Source organism: Anabas testudineus, chromosome 4 (assembly GCF_900324465.2).
Source record: "Anabas testudineus chromosome 4, fAnaTes1.2, whole genome shotgun sequence".
Classification (NCBI taxonomy): Eukaryota; Metazoa; Chordata; class Actinopteri; order Anabantiformes; family Anabantidae; genus Anabas; species Anabas testudineus.
Genome location: NC_046613.1, coordinates 2,083,726 through 2,105,479, shown reverse-complemented (window position 1 = coordinate 2,105,479; position 21,754 = coordinate 2,083,726). Strand labels below are relative to the sequence as shown.

Genomic DNA, 21,754 nt, shown 5'->3' with positions numbered 1-21,754 from the left:
TTCACATGGATCTGTGCTTCTCATTACTGCTGATGGAGCGATAGGCAAAAAAAAAAAAAAAAAAAGAAAGAGCTGGAGTAAAAATAAAAGACCTTCTGCTGTCTTAAGTTCTACTTTTTTCTATAACGTCGAAGTATACTTTGTTTTACTTTACTATAACAAAAGGCCTCTCTTGGCAATGGGAGTGATCTCTCTTTCTCTCTCTCTCTCTCTCTCTCTCTCTCTCTCTCTCTCTCTCTCTCTCTCTCTCTCTCTGTTCCTCTGTAAACCGTCACGCCTAAGCTGACGAATCCTGCCTGTTAAAACACTACTGAGTAATTGTCACACAACAAATGCATAACAAGTGAAATGGAGCCAGAAGTAGATAAAGTTACTCAAAGCTGTTTCTTCACATCTCACTTATAATTGGAATTTATTCTCATATGCTCATATCCAACCTTAACCATCACTGGGGGCATCTGTTCACCTTAAAAGAAAAATTTAATATATAAAACTGTTTATCTGTTGTTGAAAATGTAGGTTATGTTTGTTGTACATATTTGCTTTGAGCCTTTGAACCCCTCCTTGGCTTCCCAACACACTCAGCTGTGCTCTGGCACCAGACTACCTATTGTGAGCCAGCTGTGGCCTGTATTTGGCTGCTAGATTTGGCAAGGATTTGGGGATGCAGATTTGTATTGCTTTGGGTTGAAAATCACCTGGGCCAGCTTTGGCCAATTTCAGCACACGAAATTAGATTAAGTGTACTTAGGCTAATTCTGGTGTGTGCCAGTTAATTTGCCATGGGGAGTATTATATAGCCTGTACAGATTAGACTCTTGTGTCTCTGGAAGAGTTTTTCAAAGTCTGACAGTACAAAGTAATGTGAAAAGTTATGAACTCAGGTGTGGACGCTGATGCCAGGAGTTTATGGGAGCGATAGGGTCGCTAAGTCTGAGGAAGCGCGCCCAGCTCGGGAAGCTCCCTTTAATTTTCAACAGTGTTAGATCACATCTGGAGCAGCTCCATATCGCAGGTGGACATGGACCTCTCTCCTGGTTGCATCATCTCAACTAAATATAAAGAGAGAACATCACATGAGCTAAATAATTATGTACTGTAAAATGTTTGTTTGTGTGAGAATAAGTTTAACTATGGGACATACACTGTAACAGACTCAGACTCTGTCCATGAGGGCTAATCCAAAGGTACCAGTAGCACCCCTCGAGGCTCAAGTGGCTGACCAAGATTCATTTCTAAGATAAGTCACCATGTGTAGGTTCTGAAAATTTGAATTGGTCCTCAGAATAATGGAGAAAAAAAGGAATGCCCACACACACACTCTCCCTCTTCAGAGTAAAGGCCAGTCATACCCACCTACCCTGCAGCAACAACAGAATCAACAAAGTAGAACCCATGAAACAAATATAAACAGCTATTTATATGCAACAGAAAAAACAACATAGTGACAAAGCTGCGTGAGTGCGTCCACCTACCACCATCATCCACTGCCCTGCCACTGTCTGTCTCTCTCCTCTCTCTTTTCTCTCTGTTGCGCTGCGAGTTCACCGTCTTTGGCCCCTTGATGTCGGCTTTCTCCCACCTCCACACTTTCTCACTCTCTCGCTCATTTCTGGTTCCTCTGTTCTTCTCTGGTGTGATGGCAGCCAGGCTTCCTGTGGTTTGTGCAGCTAAATACAGCTTTCAGTCACACACACCACACACACACACACACACACACACACACACACACAGACTTACAAACTCATTCCTTCACAGACTGCCTCTTTCCAAACATAGTTTCTGTGACTTACATTGTACCAAATTAGAAAATGTTGTTTTTCCTTGTATCAAACAGATTTGTTTGAAATAAATGGCAACAGAATATTTTTAAATATTTAAAATTGTTGTGGGCAGTTTTTGCAATTTCTTTGCTCTCCAGCTGCCTCAGATTTAAAAACCATGTGCTCACAAGGTGGGTATGTATTAAAGGATCATGCATGAAATGATAACTCCTTCTGGGGGTTTTGGTTAAAGATGGGTTAGTCCTGCAGAAACTGCACCCATGTTGCTAATATACTGAACAGGTCACATACAGGTCTAGTCTTTTGCTGACTCAGTTGGAACCTCTCAGCCAATATAAGAGGACTATCATGGTCATGATGATCATGATGATTTCGTTTTACATAGCCAGTTAGTCCCTATCCTGTGTGTCTGACATAGATAGGTCTATGTAAAAGCCTTTAAGTCATCATGTTGCATGTACTTCGACTGTGTCAAACCTCCAAAAAGCTAATTGGAGTCAGGCATTAGCACAGCTGAAAGACTGACATAAAAAGCACGCACATTTTTTGAGTTTGCTCCGCACAAGAAGAAGATGCTTATGTGAGCCATACCTCGCCAAAAGAAGCTTTTAGAGAATATATGATCATGAATTGATGATTTACAATGTGTCACACAATATAGAATCATTAACCTGGCAAAAAACATGCAAACAAAAAACAGCTGCAAGAAAAAGAAAGGTTTTCAAACAAATCCAAGCTATAGCTTTGACTTTGTGCATCTCTGTTTTTTTGTGGTTCTCAGTTTTTGAGAGTTTTCAATGAACCTGGGTTCCAGGGGCACGGATTCTCTCTGCTCTTCTGTTTTTTAGTGTGATTCATGCTTATATCCTGCAAGGAAATTGAGAAAGTGAATTTGGGTCGGAGTTGGCCAGTGTGTGAATCCACATTTCTTTGTGATGTTATTACCAGACAGCGTTGCACATAGTAGAAATGGGAAGAAGAAGAGGGTAAATAGAAACACAAATCATTTGACTATCTATTTAACTATCTTTGTGTGCGTCTTTGCTCTGTCTCTCCACCCTCCCTATTTCTCTGTCTCTTACTTCTGTGTGGGTGCTCTATTGTCTGGGAAAAAGGCTGTCATTCAATATTCTAAAGAAAGTCAACAGACACACACACACACATCCCCAAAATCCACACCGTCTTCAGATACACACACACACATGCGCACAAACATACACCCTCAAAGACAAAGACAAATATTGTTATTTCCAAGTAACTGCCACTCAGGGAAGCATATATCACCACCAGAAGCACTAGAAGATGATTCATACTGAATAGCAGGCTTTTAGGCTCAACATTAGCCATTGTCCTCCAGCCATCACCTTATCTACCAGTGGAGGGGGGAAAAAGACAATTTACCAACGATGTCATTTTTATCTACGTTTTACTGAGACCTAACACTTGGAGGGGGAATAATCATAATGACTGAGGGATCAAACTGAAATGGGGAATAGATGAAAAAACAAATAGGAAGCAAAGGGTGTGGGCTGGGAGAAGATTAAGAGATGCAATTTGGCCAGTCTACTTTTTATCTAACCCTTGAGGTGGGTTGAAGTAGTGATGCTGTTCAGATGCTAACAAGTAATTTACTGCACGATGGATGGCAGAATTCATCTGGAGTTGAATATATCAAATATACTTTGCTATTTTCCAGCATCCAAGTATCTTATCAGTATCATCGCTCACTAACCAATCATCAACTAATCCATTCATACATATTTATAAACTGTAATAATCTACTAGAGACAGGAAATATGACTGCACTCCTCTAAGGTTTGTCAAACATATCCTTGCTACTTCAAGGCCTTGGTTATTTCCTAATGTTTATACATCATGTCTACTTTTTTATACTCTACCCAGTTTTAAGCTATAAAATTGACCTACTATTTCCAAAAATTCAAAGCATATGCTACTAAATGAAGAAATTGGAAGCTCTGCCCTCAGCCTGTTTTCACAATAAACTTATTAAAGACAGTGTTCTCTGTCTTTTAAATACACTGCTGTATGTTCAGTCAAACGTGACAATCTCAGCAAGCTGTCTGGTTTAAGTGATGAATACACAAACTGCCAAAAGTTTGGGGAGAATTTCCATGGAAGCCCAGGATTGATGTTAAAGTGTTCGCTTGGTCCAGCAGTGGGTATCCGTCCATACTGTTCTAGATCATCTAGGTCCAACACAGGTGACTCTATTCTCTGGCCCTAACCCACCTTTCCTTTTAAATTGTGTCTGTGCTGACTGTGCATGATCTATATACACATGACTTTGTTTATAGTCCTGTTTGCATGGACAGTTTCAATGAGCTTGAAATAAAGCTGCTGATATTTCCTGCTTCTGACTGCAGAAACACATAGCAACTCCAACGAGAGTGACACTACTGTTATGTGTGTGTGTGCTCAGTGTGGAATTAGCATAGCTTAGCATAAATACTGAAAGCAGGGGATACAACTAGCCTGGCTCTGTCCAAAGCTTTTAAAATGATGCCTACATTCTAGACTTAATTCCAGCACTGCCCAATAAAACTTTAATATACTTTAAAAAAATAAAAAGTTTTATTTATCATTTTTAGATGTTAGCCATGGTAGGTCTCCATCTTTGCTTCCCTTGAAACCCTTTTTAGAGACATCATTCACTCTGTTTCCATCACCTTCATCTGTCCCAACCAGCCCCCAACGAATGACAGTCTGGCTTGCCTTGCGTCATCTAGCATAAGTCTCAATGATCCATACATCATTCCTTTTATCCCCCCACTCCTGCAGGTCACAGCTGCCCCTCAGAGAGTATGCTCAACATCTGTTGCCAAGCTGTTGTCGAGGGTACCGTCTCTGCGGTTGTCTGCGTGGGCCTCATTATGCTGTGTCCTGTATAAACAGACAGATGCTGCCATCCCACCTGGCCATCTCCACTCCGCTTCTATTACAGAGTCTGTTAGGCCATTAAAGATTAGTGAAGCACACTGTAGTTCACACACTGAATGGATGTTGGACTTCTGCCATTAACCTAAAGAACTTAGACATGCCTCAGCTGACAAACACATTCTGTAGTGTGGACAGCAGTTAATGCCCCTTTCAAAAGCCTCAGCTCAGGCAGTGGTAGCTCCCATTGAAGTCCAAGCTTCTCAGACTCTTTGGGGATTAGGTTATTTTATATGCCAACTTGTCATTTGTCAGTCAAACAAAGTTCTTATCCAATAGTATGGTTTTGTGAGGGCACCAATGGTAGAGAGAGAAAACATAATAGAATAGCCTTTTTAGCAGCTGTGAACAATACATATATATATATATATATATATATATATATATATATATATATATATATATATATATATATATATATATATATATATATATATACATATATATATATATATATATATATTTAATATATTATTACAGTTTTATTCCTGCATTTGTGAAACTAAATAACCCACAACATAACGCCACACTAAGCTGAGTGCATGTCTAGAAAACAACAAAAGAGGACCGTGGCAAGCTGGCCCTCACCAAGCCAAAGGTCTCCTGCATCAACCCTACAGTGCCATAAACAAACAAAAGACAAGTATGGTATTATTATGAGTTCATATGGTTTAAAGCGGCAATACACCCCTTTTCTAATTTGACTGTTTTTTTATTTTTCACTTGGGATTTAAACATTTTCTGGAATTAACTATGAGCATTTTTTTTTTTATTCTCAAATGGCCATTAGTCCTCTAATGGATCAGTTTGCTAAATTACCAACAAAAGCCTTCTACCATTACCGGACATCTCCCATCCTGCTGATGCATGTCAATGCAAAGCAAGCAAACCAACAGCAACACAAAATGTAAATGTAAAGTTGGATCCAATATGTTCAGGACGGTTGATGTCAATATGGAAAGGAACTCTGGAATGTTTCTGTCCAAACACAAAGTTGATATTTTTCAAATCATTTCATTCACGCCAATGTGGACCACAGGTGAGTAACTAGCTAGATCAGCAACTTGTTTCGTTAATATCTGTACTGCAGTTAATGTTTAGACGGTATTAGCCTTTTTGACGATCCTGCTTTTGTACATGTAACTAGAAACTGGTAATTCTTCAAGGATTATCTAATAAATTAAGATAAAACAGTGACATTAACTGTTTTCTTTTCCGTTATACTGAACACTGTCACTCTTTCTCCTAGTAAGTATGTTTACATACGACTTTACTGCTGCCACTAGGCCACTGGGCCAAATATAATATAATAAACATAAAACGTAATAGTACATAACATTAGAGATTTTTGGTTGATATTATAGTTACATCAACTTGTATTAGCTAGTACAGTGGCGGCATATTAAAGTCATTTCTAGGATACAGACTTGTAATGACTTGTAATAATGCTTGTTTCTCACTACTGGCTGGTGAACCAGAACAACAGCTGAAAAAGGAAACAAGCAAAGATGAGAAACAAGAGGACGGCAGAGCCACAGACAGAACAGTCAGAAGCATCACCCACCAGTCCTGCTGTGGCTGACAGCACAGGACGAGAGGTTAAGAGGTTTAAGAAGCAGAGTGACATCAGCTATGAAAGAAAAGAGAAAGAAGATAAAGACAACACAGAGGGCGACAAAAGAGGGACACAAACTGAGCACGCTCCCAGGAGGAGTACCCTCACTTCCCCTCCTTACAGGAGGATCTCCCTGAAGAGACTCCAGAATGTGGAGAACAGTTTGGCCTTTGGGATGGAGATGCTACCTGCCTTTAACAAATCCCTGCGCACCTCCTCCTCAGTCCAGGCTCCCGTCCCGCCCTGCACTGCACCTTCTTCATTCTCAGGAGATCCCAGGCCTGGACTTAATCTTAACTTCCTGCCTCCAGTTGACAAAGGGCTGTTTACACTGTTGCAAGATGCCAGTGTGTTCTGCAGCACGAAGGCATACGAAGCAGCTGTGAGCTCCCTCTGCACTGCCCTGCAGGTACGGCCTCAAGAGCCTGAATACAGGTGCAAACACTCCCCAGAATGTCTGTGAACTTTCTATTAATGTTACAGATGTTACATTCACTCAAGCCAACATCACAATTTACTGGTCATTGCTCTCTGATTCCACCCAAGGCAAGTGCGGCGTGTGGACCTGGAACATGTGTGATGCCAGATGCGACCAGACAAATTCAATAGATTTGCATCTTCAAATACAAATTTTTTTTTTCCCTGATCAATCCAATTAAATAAAGCATCTATGCACTAATCTGAATGAAAAGGTGAATTATATCCACTGCTGTGTATAGACCCACTGGCAGCCTTGAAGCTCTGTAGTAATGAGTTAATGTGACCTTTAATATTTACTGGCTATGTACAGCAAGTTAGCTAGAAGTATAATTATTAGGGAAAATGCCTAATCTCAGCTTTTATTACGTTAATGTAACATTAACATTTATGTCAAATGACACCCAGAAGCTGTCACTCCAACACTTTTACAAGAAAACAGGATCAGTTGCACTATTAAACATTACAGACCCTTTTCTATCAGGCAATTCATGAAAAACTGCTTGGTATGTTTTGTTGTCTATGCAGCCTCCCATTAAAATTAAGTATACAGCAGATCCAAGTGGAACATTCCCACTAGATGAATGTTGAATTCATCCACTTCCATGTGCTTGACATCAGTCAGACATGCTGATGGTCACGCTTCAGCTTTCAGGCTTATGAAGACAAGACAAAAGGCTCTACGGATGATAGTAGCAGCCCTCATTAAGATGGCTGCAAGAAAATGTCCCACTAATCAGTTATAATACTGCTTATCTTGTTCAAATTCAGACTTTTGTTCTGAGCCGGAGCTGTCACTCAAAGCTAAAACTCACTCATTGTTTCTGCTTCATTAACAGGCTAAAGGCCAGATGATTACTGTGATTCCTTCTTAACAATGTTCCTTCTTTCAGTTTAATTTGCCATACTGGTCAGCTGAATCATAAAGATAAAACTTTTTCCCCCAAACTCTATTTCTGCAACTATCTGCTCTAAATTGTAGTTCGACTGACACAAAGGCCTTTACCTCGGTGGTGATCTGGGGCTAAAGAAGTTAATGATTGCTACTTTGAAAGCACTATTTTAATTAGACTGTGCTGTCACATACAGACGCCCCTGACTCGTGGTCTCTCCCTTATTCTAGCTCGCCTCTAAAGGCCATGTGCTGAAGGGCATGCAGCATTCAGACCCAGAGGACATCGACCTTGTCTTCAGCTACATCCAGTCAAGACTGGTGGCGTGCTATCTGAGGATGAAGAAACCCCAGATGGCCCTCGAACATGCACACAGGTCAGCTTTGCACACACGCACGCCAAAGTTTCCATGAGCAAGACATCTTATTTTCTCTCCTTAAAAAAGTCCCACATGACAACAACAGCTTTTATTCTTTACTATCTCAACGATCAAGAGGAGTGTCCATGGCCCTTGCACTTATTTCTACACTTTAAATTCTAAGTAGATAACATGACTTAAAAAACATGCAATCTCAATGCCTTAAAATACTAACGTGAACTGTAAATTGTCATTTAGTATTTTGTAATTCTAATTGTTGATGAAAGTCAATTTTAATTGACTTGATCAACAATTACATTTTCTTGTTTGAACCATGCAAACCAATGCCTTAAAAATACCAAGCAAGTCTTCTGTAACTGTTTTGCTATATCACAGTAAGATGTGATAATTGGTGGACCCCTCTAGTGTCTCTCTTGCTCTCTGCTTTGATCAGCAACAGTGCTCCGTGCCGATTAGCTGTATTTCCCCAGTGCTCGGATCGGTGCCACCACAGTGTTAAATTTACTCCATTGCTAAGGCACTAAGTGAATATGAAATCTATGTTTACTGGCAACAGTGTAAATTTACTGCTCCCTCCCTCCTTGGCAAATGCCAGCAGAGGGTGCTCCGAGAACAGATGGAGAAAAGCTCCATTGTCTCGACTCTTCTTGCATTAGCTTGGCGAGGCACCAGGATCGAACTGTGTCAGGCCGCTTGGACCTGCTCATATTTGCGTGCAGTTTTCTAGTTTTCTACACAAGGCATCGTTTAGTACATTGCTGCCTCCCAGTGGTGTAGTAATGTTATTGCTACTGTACTTGTTTAAGTTTTTGTGTTTCATGTTTTCGTTTCAAGGTAGCAGTAGAGCGTTAAGATTAAAGTTTGTGAATGTGACTAAATAATCTAAGCACACTGAGGTTGTGCAAAACTGCATCGATTCACCAAACTTGGATCTTATTGATCATTAGCAAATGTCAGTGTACAAAACATTTAGCTAATAATTTACTATGTTATTTGTTGATAAAATGATTCATGCCGTGCATGTGCGTAGAGTAACTGAGAGTTTATTTTTCATGCTTGAAGCCTATTTTCTACATCACTGTACAACCAACAGCTAGTGGACTGTTTCTGTAATCCTACAGCGTGATGTGTTTTCATGCTGATTGATCCCATCATGTCGTTTTCTGAAGACATATTCTTCCAGAAAATGTTTTACAAATGTTTTATAAACATAATATTTTTGAATCAGGACCACCAATGTGTCAGATACATACTTTATTTAATGCAGGTGATTAGAAAAACCAGATTGGACTTTGTCTTTGGCAGATACCCAATATTAGAGAACCAAGACTGGGCCCAGGTCCTAATATTAAATAATATTCCAATAAATTGACTTGACTTTGGTGCCTATGCAGACACAGTGTAAATCAACAACTGAGTTTGTTATAGGTCGGAATATTTTTTGCAGTATATATCTTAATGATGCTCAACTGCAACACACTTCCACATACTAGGTTTTAAACTAACGTTTAGGAGATGAGATTACACATTTGACAATGTTTTATTCATGTTAATGTATGCATGCATGACACTGGACACTTACACTTATGCTGTGCAGCTTCCCCACTGAAATAAAATACACATACCTGATTAAACATATTCGCTATTTTGTTTTATTTCATTCAGTCAGTTGTGAATGATGGTGATTGGGATTCTTCCTCTGATATTATCTAAAGTCATCCTCTGTAAAGTATTTCAATTGCCTTCAATATATTGTTATTCCATTAGTGCCGCAAATTACATTATAATACAATTATAATTAAATTCCAACACTAATAATATCATTAAATTTCACACTGATTGTATTAATAATTAATTTCTAAATTTGCTGTTAATCCTCTATGAGACTGACCTGAACACCCCGGTTGCACCCAGGGTGTTTTGATTTCCTGTCGACATTACACACACACCCACACACACACACATACAAATGTGAATTCCTAAACTTTGTAGAGATAATAAGACAAAATATAACTGTTATTCTTGCTGTATATGTATATGTTAAGATACCAAACATTTCTCCCTTAAACCAAGGTGAAACAAGCCTAATCTTTATTTGAAAAATAAAATAAAACCAACAGTGAACTACATCTACACAGTGTCTGTGAATCGAACGTCTAGTTCATCTATAAAACAGCTCCGCAGGCGTAACAGCACTGGTAGTGCAGTTGCTTACATAGTGCCAGTCATACTTACTGTCAGCTTGCAATGGCACAGGCACTTGAGTCAGTGCTGTTGAAAACAGTGCAAGCAGTTCAGCATTTTCGCTGAATGAGTAAGTGTTTATCAGCTATGGAGATGACAAAAGCAACAGCATCTACATATGTTCTCTCATGCTGAGTTCGGATGTTACTTTCTGACCATTTTACCAAGCACTAAGTACTTTTTCCTGTTGCTAAATTGTAGGTTAGTTGCTGTTCACAAAATAACTGCACTGTCATCATGTATGATGTCTCCTGGAATCCAGATTTCCAGAATCCTATTTACTTATCCCCCCTTACAGCCGTACAGCTTGCTTTATGCTTCTGCATTGAATTGTTGAATCTATTCAGTCCTCGTATGTTATAGGTTCGCCAAGTGTCCTACTTCTTTTCCACGATTGAGCCATTTTGGTCTATTATAAACAATCGCATCTAAAACTGAGCAGACCATGTTGGAGTCAGAGCTAACAGTTGTTGAACAGCAGTTAATTTTAAGTGAAATTACTTACTTATTAAGTAGAAAAGAGAAAGGAGGTCTGCGGGAGCTATCACGGTAGTTGAGGTCTGCATTGCTTTACATTTACATTTACCTCCTGTTATTTAGCCTAACATTGCCTCTTTTTTGTTCTCTTCTTTTAGTTAAATCACAAATTGCAGAAATAATGAGCTGTACTGTAATCGGATTCTTCTCAACAAATCATTGCTGATCGGTGCCACTAGTCGTCAAAAACTTTATTCAAATGTTTCTATATGTACATTATTTTCCGACTTTAACATATGTTTCTGGTTGTCACTGCCTATCGTACAACAGATTCATCTGCTGATTCTCTTGTGGCTGGAATTCTTTGTTAAAGAGACAACAGAGCAGTTTCATCTCTCCATTGTCTAGCGTAGACATCTTTCAAGTGGATTTCTTGATGGATGTGACATTTCTGTGGCTCCGGTACCAACTGGTTGTGTTTGAGTGGGGTGAAGCTCAGAAACAGCTGCACGATGCACAATGCTCTCTTTACGCTGCAGAACTTTGTGTGCTTCCATGCATAATGGGATGCCCTAAATTTGTGTGTTTAAGAAGAGCATGAAAAGTCTTCTGGGCGTTATATGGGGGGTATGGATTTGAACAAATTTACGCTCAAAGGAAGAGTACATTTTCCCCGTGGAGGAGTTATGTATAGGTGTGCAAAAATACAAAACTACAACACAAAAACAAGTAGAAATGAAAAAAAAACTAAGTCCAGTGGGCCGGAAAGGAAGATTCAGATGCTCAGGAGGCAGAGTAAATGAGGAAAAAACTTTGCTTGATCTAAAGGCTGGCTTACGAGAGAGCCAGCCAAATGAGGCAAACAAATCCAAAGAGTTTAGACAGGGGGGCCAGGTACAGACTGGGTGAGGAGGATCGTGCTCAACACACTGCCAGCAGACAATCTGGCAGAGAGAATGTGAACAGATTAACTGCTAATAATCATGATTAACATTGTACATGACACGTGGCTACTATTAGAATAGCCCCTGAGCCTTTTAGCTACCGTCAAATTAGCCATATAATGAAAGCTTTCATTTACAGACACATAATCCTACGTACCAGCTCCATTACTGAAATACCATGACAACATAGTAATATTTCAGCTGGCAAACTTGTCTTCTGCATCAAGGGTCAGGGTTCATCTGGCACTGCTTGTCTAAACTAAACTTTGCTTTCTCTTGTAGCATATACTGGATGATGTTATTTCTCCCCCTCATAGTGGAAACACATTCCAAATGTGTTTCTTTGTCAGTCCCCACTCCTCCAACACTGGCAACCTGGAGGGGCAGCTGATTTTACTGTTGTCATGCTATTCACTGGTTAGTTGTTATCATTCCTATAGCATTTACAAATGTTTTTAAACGTTCAGTAGTCGCTGGACATGCTTTAATACATATTTGTCTTGAAGATGACTGACAATACTCACAATCTGCTGCTATAATCATTGTAGCAGCAAATAGTAGGTTTGCATTATACTGTATTTTCTGGTAAGTAAATAAACTCCATTTCAAACAAACAGCAGAAGTAGGATTTACCTTTTTAAACAATTACTTAAGCCCATTTTAAGTGACTGTTATACAGAGATGGTTAAAAAAAAAGACAAATCATCTTAGTAATGTTCAACTATGAGTCTTCAAGCACTGCATTCTTCTAGAAGACACCCTTGCAAGGTGGGGGTCTGTTTAACCGTAAGGCAGGCAGGGAAACATATTTTGTAACGTCTGTGTCATCAAATGTGTCACCAAATGGGGTCGCCTCCGTAGTTTACTGTTGGACTAGTGAGGCTGTACTATGGGTACATCTGTGTTGGGTACATCTGTGTTCCCTTAATTGATCATTCCTTGATCCTCACACATCCCTGGAAGGGGCTAGATAGTGGTAGCAGTAAGATCGCTGCCCTCTATGTGGGAGACTGGGGCTCCAATCCTGGCTGTGGTCTACCTCCTGTAGGAGTCCTTAGGCAAAACCTCCTCATGCTTACCCTGCCTTTGCTTTGTACCTTTTACTCTTGTAAGTCGCTCTGGATAAATCTGCCAAATGACTAAATGTAAATTTTAAATTGCTCTGCTCCTCCATCTTAAAGGTGGAGTGTGGAGAGTGTGAGCATGCATATAAATAGAGCCAGCAACATATTTATTGTTTAAATTATTTAATTGAATCTGGATTAATGAGTCATGAATTTAAAAATAGTAAACCAATCTGCAGACATTGCACGATGAAAAGATGCAATTGTGAGTGCAAGTTATTCCACAAGTGTTTCAGGGTTGCCTAAGTGAGCTGTTTGAATTGGACCGTACCAGACTTTGATATAAATGTAATATTTCTTACCAGTTCCTCAAGAGAGAACACATTTGTAGTATCAATTCCAAGCCAAAGCATTAGCAACGCTATTGCAACTTCTAACAAAACGTTACTGGTAGATACTAAATCTAGGTACTCTCAGGTGGGTGATTCAGGATGTATGCTTTACTGCAATGGTGCACAGTGTGGACAGAACAAAAGTATGCAGCATGCAGAACATGCATTACACACATTGGAAGATGAAGAACTAACACGCGTAAGTGCATGCGCCAGTGGAACAAGCAAATTGGGAAAAGAGGTGTGGGTGGGGGGAGGATATCAGGTGGCCAGCACAGGTGGAGAAGTCATAGGAATGAAGGGGAAAAGTCTATATGAAATCAGGAGTCTGAGGCAGTGAGATTTTGACTGACAAGGACAGAGAAACAGCATTAACGGACAGAAAACGTGATAGCAAGGCAAGTGAATGAACCAAACAGCATGCGGGTTCTTACAGGATTATGTTTTTGACAGCTCCAGGCTCTTAACTCCCTGTAGTGGAGATTGCCAACCTTTCATCACAACTCTTGGTTAAATAGCCCTGTGATGGCCGCACTTGCTGCCACACAAGTGAACTGTGGGTAACCTCAGGTATTGGTTTAGATTTATATACTTTAACCATCATATTCAGTTATACCTTTCAGAAAGATTAAGTTTATACACATAGAAGGTAAATAAGGACAACAGTCAAAGTTTGTTTAATATACTTTATTTAGTTTGTTGCCAGTGCATTAGTTTCTATTTGTAGCGCGCACATTTAGTTATCTTCTGTACTCTTATCCTAAGTTTAACAATTCTTGCATGTGTTAATATATTATTTTGAGTTACCAGTGCAGAGGTTGCAGAGGTTGCCGAGGCTAGTTGCTGTTGCTGCTGCTGCTGCTGGTCGTCTTCTCAGGCCGGGGGCAAAGGACGCGGCCCTGAATACAGACCTGTTTTATATAGGAAGAAACTAATTGGACTGTGCCATAGCCTACCACCTGTGAGGGGGATTTAGGTTGGCATGTTGTGTACTTTGTTGGTCAATGTTAATATTGGTCCTTTGTTGAGGAAGTTACTTTGATTAATTTAATTATTTACAACTGAAAAGACTGACTGTTATGTTTAGTGGGTTTTGGGGTATTGCTGATATTAATTGTTTGTAGTGACCCCCTGTGTGTCAAATGGTCTGATCAGCCATTATATATGTTCCCTTGTGTGTTCATGTAGGGAGGTCAGTTGGTTTTTGTTAGTCTGTTTAGTTGAAGTTATGGTTGTCTAGTCTACTTTGTTAAGTTTGGTTTATTTTGTTGACCTCTTTTATGGGCCCTAAGACTTCTTAAATATTTTGTGTCATTTTTCCCTCACATTTCTGGATAAATAAATTCCTTTTTTGACAATCTACCTGTATTTCCTCTTGCCTGGCTGCTTGGTCCCTTACATATGGTGGCAGCGGTGGGATCAACTGGTTGAGGATACAGGTGTTTTTTTTTTTTCCTCTTTTCTCATCATGACTCGACAATCTTTGTTGTGAGCCATGCAGCGTGGAGGAAGAACAAGAAGTCAAGCAGAGAACAGAGACCCACACAGTGGACAGGGAAATCACGTGGATCAGGAAGATGAGACGGAGACTGAAGGTTGTGGAGTGGCTTCTACTACTAAAGGTGAAGGAGCTGGAGAGCCATCACTGAAAGACTTGGCTGGCATCCTCCAGGCCTTCATGGGGCAGCAGGAGGCCCGTGAGTTACGACTGAAAGAAGAAGCCATGCGACAGGAGCATCGGCTTAAGACACTACAGCATCAGTTCCAGCTCTTGCAAATGGAGGTGCAGGTGCGCACGTCTCCCATTCCAGAAATCTCTCCAACCGTGCTGGATCCCTTGGAGACTTCCAGTGTGGATGACCATGCTTCACAGGCCCAGGCCACACCTCCCCCAGAAAATGTTTGCCAACCCCATGCGGCCTCAGGTCAGTCTCGATTTTCTGTTGATCCAAGATTAGAAAAATTAACAGAAAGTGATGATGTTGAACACTTCCTGATTACATTTGAAAGAATTGCGACAGCATGTCGGTGGTTAAAAGCGGACTGGGTCTTTCGCCTAATACCACTGCTCACTGGTAAGGCCAGAGGTGCCTACGTCAACATGGATGTGGATGACTCGCTGGATTATGATAAGGTGAAAACTGCCATTTTGCAAAAATATGACATTAATCCTGAGTGTTACAGGCAGAGATTTCGCTCCCTAGATGTTGGATCCAGGGAGAGTCCCAAGGAGTTGTATGTGAGGCTAAAAGAGATGTATGGAAAATGGATCCAACCCAAAGGTAAAACACTCCAAGAAATCGGTGAACTCATTATACTGGAACAATATTTGAGAATGTTATGTCCTGAGCTGCAGGTTTGGATTAAGGAACATGGACCTAAGTCAGCTGCTGAGGCAGCCAATTTGGCTGAAGTGTTTGTGGCTGCACGGAAAAGGAACCAACCATGGAGCAACATCGCTTGGAAGACATCTAAAGACACTCGCAGGCCTATATCCACTTATCAACCACCGAGGCCAATGTCAGGAGCGGGTAAGACTCCTGTAAAGGAGAATCAGCAGGCCAATGCACCAGCAAAACTCTCTGGCAAAGCACCAATCTGTTATTTATGTGGACAGGAAGGTCACATCAAACCATTATGTCCAAAGAATCCAACTAAACTCACTCAAATGTGTTTTGTTCCACGTCAGAATCAGAATGTCGAATGTAAGAGTAACCAGTTTATGAAAATGATAACCGTAAAGATCAATGGAGAAAAACTCAGAGCCTTGATTGATACAGGTAGTACTCAGACTCTCGTACACAGGCAGTATGTACCATCAAATGTTGTTTGTGCTCTCGAGACCATTCCAATCTGTTGTGTACATGGTGATGAGAAGCCATACCCCACTGCTGATCTCTATGTTGAAGTGCAAGGGCAGACTTATCTACTGAATGTGGGAGTTGCTGATAATTTGCCCTTTCCAGTGGTTTTGGGCCATGATCTGCCAGTTCTTGTTGATTTATTAGGCACAGAACACCACTGTAATGTTGCAGTTACCAGAGCACAAGCAAAGCATGTGCAGGAGCATTCTCCAACTCTTAGTGCGTTGCCTTTTTACACTGCTGAGCTGGAGACACAACCCGGGAAGTCTCGCAAGTCACGTAGCCAAAGGAGAATAGAAAAACTTAAACGCACTGCTGTAGATTCATCGGTTGAGACTGCTCCAGACATGCCTTTGGGCTTCCCATTACCTACCAATATAATTGGAATGCAGCAGAATGATCCGACTTTGTCCACCTGTTTATTGACTGCAAGGGAGACGGGGCTAGGGACTGAGCCCGATAACAAAGAGGAATACTTTCTGCAGAAGGGGATTCTTTATCATCAGCAGGGCCAGACAAAGCAGCTAGTGGTTCCTCAAGAAGCCCGAGATATGATACTTAACTTGGGACATTCTATTCCTTGGGCTGGCCACCTGGGGAAACATAAGACCACTGCTCGGATTAGACGTCATTTTTACTGGCCAGGCTTAAGCAGAGATGTTGCTCAGTTCTGTAAGAGCTGCCCTCAGTGTCAGAAGACTTTTGCTAGAGTCCCTTCCAGAGCTCCATTGCACCCCCTCCCAATCATTGGGACCCCGTTTGAACGCCTGGGGATGGACATTGTTGGTCCAGTGGAGAAAAGCAAAGCAGGAAATCGTTACATGCTGGTTATCACAGATTATGCTACTAAATACCCAGAAGTATTCCCACTAAAATCTGTTAAAGCAAAAGCTGTAGCATTCTCATTAGTTCAGTTCTTCTCAAGAGTGGGTTTTCCCCGTGAGATCTTGACAGACCAAGGTACTAACTTCATGTCTACACTTCTGAAGCAGGTTTACAAGCTGCTGGGCATTGTGAGTGTACGGACCACTCCTTATCATCCACAGACAGATGGACTGACAGAGCGCTTCAACCAGACTCTTAAACAAATGCTCCGTAAGTTTGTGAATGAGACTGGATCTGACTGGGATCAGTGGCTTCCTTATGTTCTCTTTGCCTACAGGGAGGTACCTCAGGCCTCCACTGGCTTCTCCCCTTTTGAACTGCTCTATGGGCATGAGGTAAGGGGACCGTTGACCTTACTTAGAGAGACGTGGGAAGGAGACCAGGATAGTGTGGAGCCTGTTAATGTGATTTCTTTTGTTCTTCAGATGAGAGAAAAACTACAGAAAATGAGCGAATTGGCCCAGGCACACATGAAGGAGGCCCAGAAATGCCAGAAAACCTGGTATGACAAGTCAGTCCGCCAGAGAAGCTTTGAACCAGGTCAGAAGGTTCTGGTTATGCTACCTACCAGTGACAGTAAGTTGCTGGCAAAGTGGCAGGGGCCTTTTGTGGTGGAGAAGAAACTTGGACCCACCACTTATAAAATCTCTACTCCAGGGCGTAAGCAATCCAGCCGGGTTCTTCATGTGAACCTTCTGAAAGAATGGATTCCAAGAGTGAAGGAGGGTGCCGAGGTGTTGCTGATCCAAAGTGTGAAAGAGGAGGAGGAAATGGATGATCAATACCTGCCCTCACCAGAATCTTCAGAGTTGGATGTGAGTCATCTTTCTGAAGAACAGCAAGCTCAGGTGAAAATGTTGCTAAATCCAGAAATATTTCAAGAATACCCCGGCCGTACAGAGCTTGTGGAACATGAGATTGTGTTAAAGGACAATGCAGCTGTTCGACGCATGAGTTATCGGATACCAGAGCGTCTTCTTGTGTCACTGAAAAAGGAGGTGGACCTTATGCTGTCGCTAGGGATTATCAAGCCTTCAAAAAGTGAGTGGTGTAATCCGATTGTTTTAGTGCCCAAGAAGGATGGAACAATCCGATTTTGTATTGATTTCAGGTCTCTTAACTCTATTTCTAAGTTTGACTCATATCCAACACCACGGATTGATGATCTCATTGAACGTTTGGGAAAAGCTAAATATTTGACCACTATTGATCTCTGCAAAGGATACTGGCAGGTGCCCCTGACAGCCCAGTCCCAAGAGCTGACAGCTTTTCGAACACCCTGGGGGCTCTTCCAATTCTCAGTTTTGCCATTTGGGTTACATGGGGCTCCAGCAACTTTTCAGAGACTGATGGACCAAGTACTCAGTGGCGTAACTGCATTTGCATGTGCATATCTTGATGATATTGTTGTCTACAGCACCACCTGGGAGGAGCACTTGGGACATGTGAAGGTGGTACTGGAACACTTACATTCTGCAGGACTGACGGTCAATCCAGCCAAATGTGCTCTTGCTAGAACAGAAACTGAGTACCTTGGTTTTACCATTGGAGGTGGGTTGATTAAACCACAGGTTCATAAAGTCCATGCTATTAAATCATGTCCTCTTCCTCAAACTAGGAAACAGCTCAGGTCTTTCCTTGGGATGGCAGGTTTCTATCATCGCTTCATACCAAACTTTTCTGCCAGGGCTGCACCGCTAACTGATATGACTGGCTCGCGGTGTCCAAACCAGGTGCAGTGGACAGCAGAAGCAGTAACGGCTTTCCAGGATATCCAACAATCCCTGAGTAAGAGCCCAGTTCTACACAGTCCAGATTTTGAGAAGGATTTTGTTTTGCAAACAGATGCCTCAGAAAGGGGTATTGGAGCTGTGCTTTTACAGGGACCACCAGCAGATCAACATCCTGTTGCTTACATCAGCCGCAAGTTGCTCCCTAGGGAGGCTCGCTATTCAACCGTGGAGAAGGAAGCTTTGGCGATCAAGTGGGCCCTGGATTCCTTCAAATATTACCTCCTTGGGAGGGAGTTTATGCTGGAGACCGACCATAAGGCATTACAATGGCTGGAGAGGATGAAATATACCAATGGACGGATTACCCGGTGGTACTTGGCTCTGCAGCCATTCCGGTTCACAGTGAAGCACATTCCCGGCAAGAGCAATGCCACTGCAGACTATCTTTCTCGCTTTCCCAGCGAAGACTCTGAAGGGGAGGGGAATGTGATGGCCGCACTTGCTGCCACACAAGTGAACTGTGGGTAACCTCAGGTATTGGTTTAGATTTATATACTTTAACCATCATATTCAGTTATACCTTTCAGAAAGATTAAGTTTATACACATAGAAGGTAAATAAGGACAACAGTCAAAGTTTGTTTAATATACTTTATTTAGTTTGTTGCCAGTGCATTAGTTTCTATTTGTAGCGCGCACATTTAGTTATCTTCTGTACTCTTATCCTAAGTTTAACAATTCTTGCATGTGTTAATATATTATTTTGAGTTACCAGTGCAGAGGTTGCAGAGGTTGCCGAGGCTAGTTGCTGTTGCTGCTGCTGCTGGTCGTCTTCTCAGGCCGGGGGCAAAGGACGCGGCCCTGAATACAGACCTGTTTTATATAGGAAGAAACTAATTGGACTGTGCCATAGCCTACCACCTGTGAGGGGGATTTAGGTTGGCATGTTGTGTACTTTGTTGGTCAATGTTAATATTGGTCCTTTGTTGAGGAAGTTACTTTGATTAATTTAATTATTTACAACTGAAAAGACTGACTGTTATGTTTAGTGGGTTTTGGGGTATTGCTGATATTAATTGTTTGTAGTGACCCCCTGTGTGTCAAATGGTCTGATCAGCCATTATATATGTTCCCTTGTGTGTTCATGTAGGGAGGTCAGTTGGTTTTTGTTAGTCTGTTTAGTTGAAGTTATGGTTGTCTAGTCTACTTTGTTAAGTTTGGTTTATTTTGTTGACCTCTTTTATGGGCCCTAAGACTTCTTAAATATTTTGTGTCATTTTTCCCTCACATTTCTGGATAAATAAATTCCTTTTTTGACAATCTACCTGTATTTCCTCTTGCCTGGCTGCTTGGTCCCTTACAAGCCCTTACACATACGTGTAGTGTGTGGTTCTTTGTCTTTTTGAAAAAACAAAGATGGCCCCGTTAGGCACCAACCAAATGATGGTAGTGTCTCACCAGCAAAGCCCCCACATCACACGTCCTCTACACCCTATGGCGAGAATCAGACATGCAGATATCATCCACATTCTCGGCATCTTTGAAACACACAGTAGCTGGAAGCAAAATATTAAATTTAGACTTATCAGGCTGCATTCATCTCTTTCTTGGGCCCAGGGTTAACTGATTAGATCATGGTGGTCAAAGGCCAAGGTGACTGTGACTCCAAGTCTATCCTGTTCCTCCCTCCCATTGTGTGAATGTGATATCACAGGTGGCAACAGCTGGAAGGACATTTGAATTAATGTCCACTTGGACTCAAAGATAAACTGATGAGAATTAGGTGGTCGAAGTTCACTGTGACCACATGTATGCCTCATTCTCATCAGCCTGGAGAGAATTTCATTACCTGTGGCACAAATATCTGTTTGGACTCATGCATAAATTAATTAGAATATGAGTAGACAGACATGCATGTAAAGTATAATTTTACTGGTTGATTGCATCACATAACTGCACAATTCCATTGATTTCAGTACAGCAGCTGAATAATGAATAACAGATGGAAGAGAGCAGTTTGGATTGTAGATTTGGATTAAGCGGTGCAGGGAGGTGGAATAGGGAAAGAGAGGAAAACAGGGAATACGAAATAAGAGGTACGTATAAGATGACAAATGTAGTAAATGGTGTAGGAATTAGTTGAGAGTAGAAAAAAAGGCAGAAGTAGAAGTGAAGTTGATGTTGATATGGAAATGAAAAGATGGTAGAGAGATAAAGGAAGAGTCTGAAAGTCAAGACTTAACAGGAGAAAGAGAGCTGAGGGGCATGAGAAATCTTGTGTGTGCTGCTTTTTGTTGCTAATGGAGTGTTCCATCTGCAGGACAAGGTCAAGAAAACAATCTGCACTGACCAGCTACAAAGAGTCTGTTTTTTCCACCTGCTAAATCCTGCTATTCGTTCACACTAGGAAGAGTTACCTCTGCTGCAGAGGATAACGTCAGTATAGTTACAGGCCCCAGAAATCACCAATTAACGGCGCTTTGGACAAGAGACTATATTAATGCTTCCCAGAGTTCAAGCAGAAGACACATCTCAATTCTACCTGAGTTAGGTCTTCAATTAACATTAAGAAAACTGCAGTGTTTCTGCAGATGATGGTGATTCGTGCTGCTTTATAAATCTCATCTTGACTGCACAATGGCTTTTTTTTAAATGAAAGAGGTCCAGATAAACTAATTGTATGATTACCTGCTCTGTTCTGCTACAGTAAATGTTGAATTCAAACAACAGCACATATGTCAAGGAACACTGTCAAATTAGAGAAGCGTGAAGGGAAAATAATGTGAAACGTGGGGCTGTCACTGATTGCACCGAATGATCAATGGATGATAATGCCTTGCGAGGTGCTGCACATTCTACATGACACACAGTCATTTGATCCATTGCTAAAATAAAACTAGAGATGTCCAATTATGGTACATATATTTTAAAGAAACAACACTTACTTAAGGAAAACTGATCAAAATTCAATCTTTATTTACTTTCACTGTGCTGCTGCAGTTCTTAGCCAGGGGTCTCAATTTGTCTGTCCTCTGTGTGTTTATACAGT

The 21,754-nt window shown here is 41.2% G+C and overlaps 1 protein-coding gene across 1 annotated transcript in view; it reads left to right on the top strand.

The window, feature by feature from the left end:
- The first annotated feature begins 5,755 nt into the window (after positions 1–5,755).
- The window catches only part of LOC113151934 (spermatogenesis-associated protein 16), a 73,348-nt gene continuing 57,349 nt past the window's right edge, over positions 5,756–21,754 (top strand). The window contains exons 1-3 of the mRNA XM_026344800.1: positions 5,756–5,778; positions 6,218–6,763; positions 7,955–8,100. Coding sequence (XP_026200585.1) covers positions 6,248–6,763; positions 7,955–8,100 — 662 coding nt within the window. The 5' untranslated portion in view covers positions 5,756–5,778; positions 6,218–6,247. The remainder of the gene's footprint in view (positions 5,779–6,217; positions 6,764–7,954; positions 8,101–21,754) is intronic.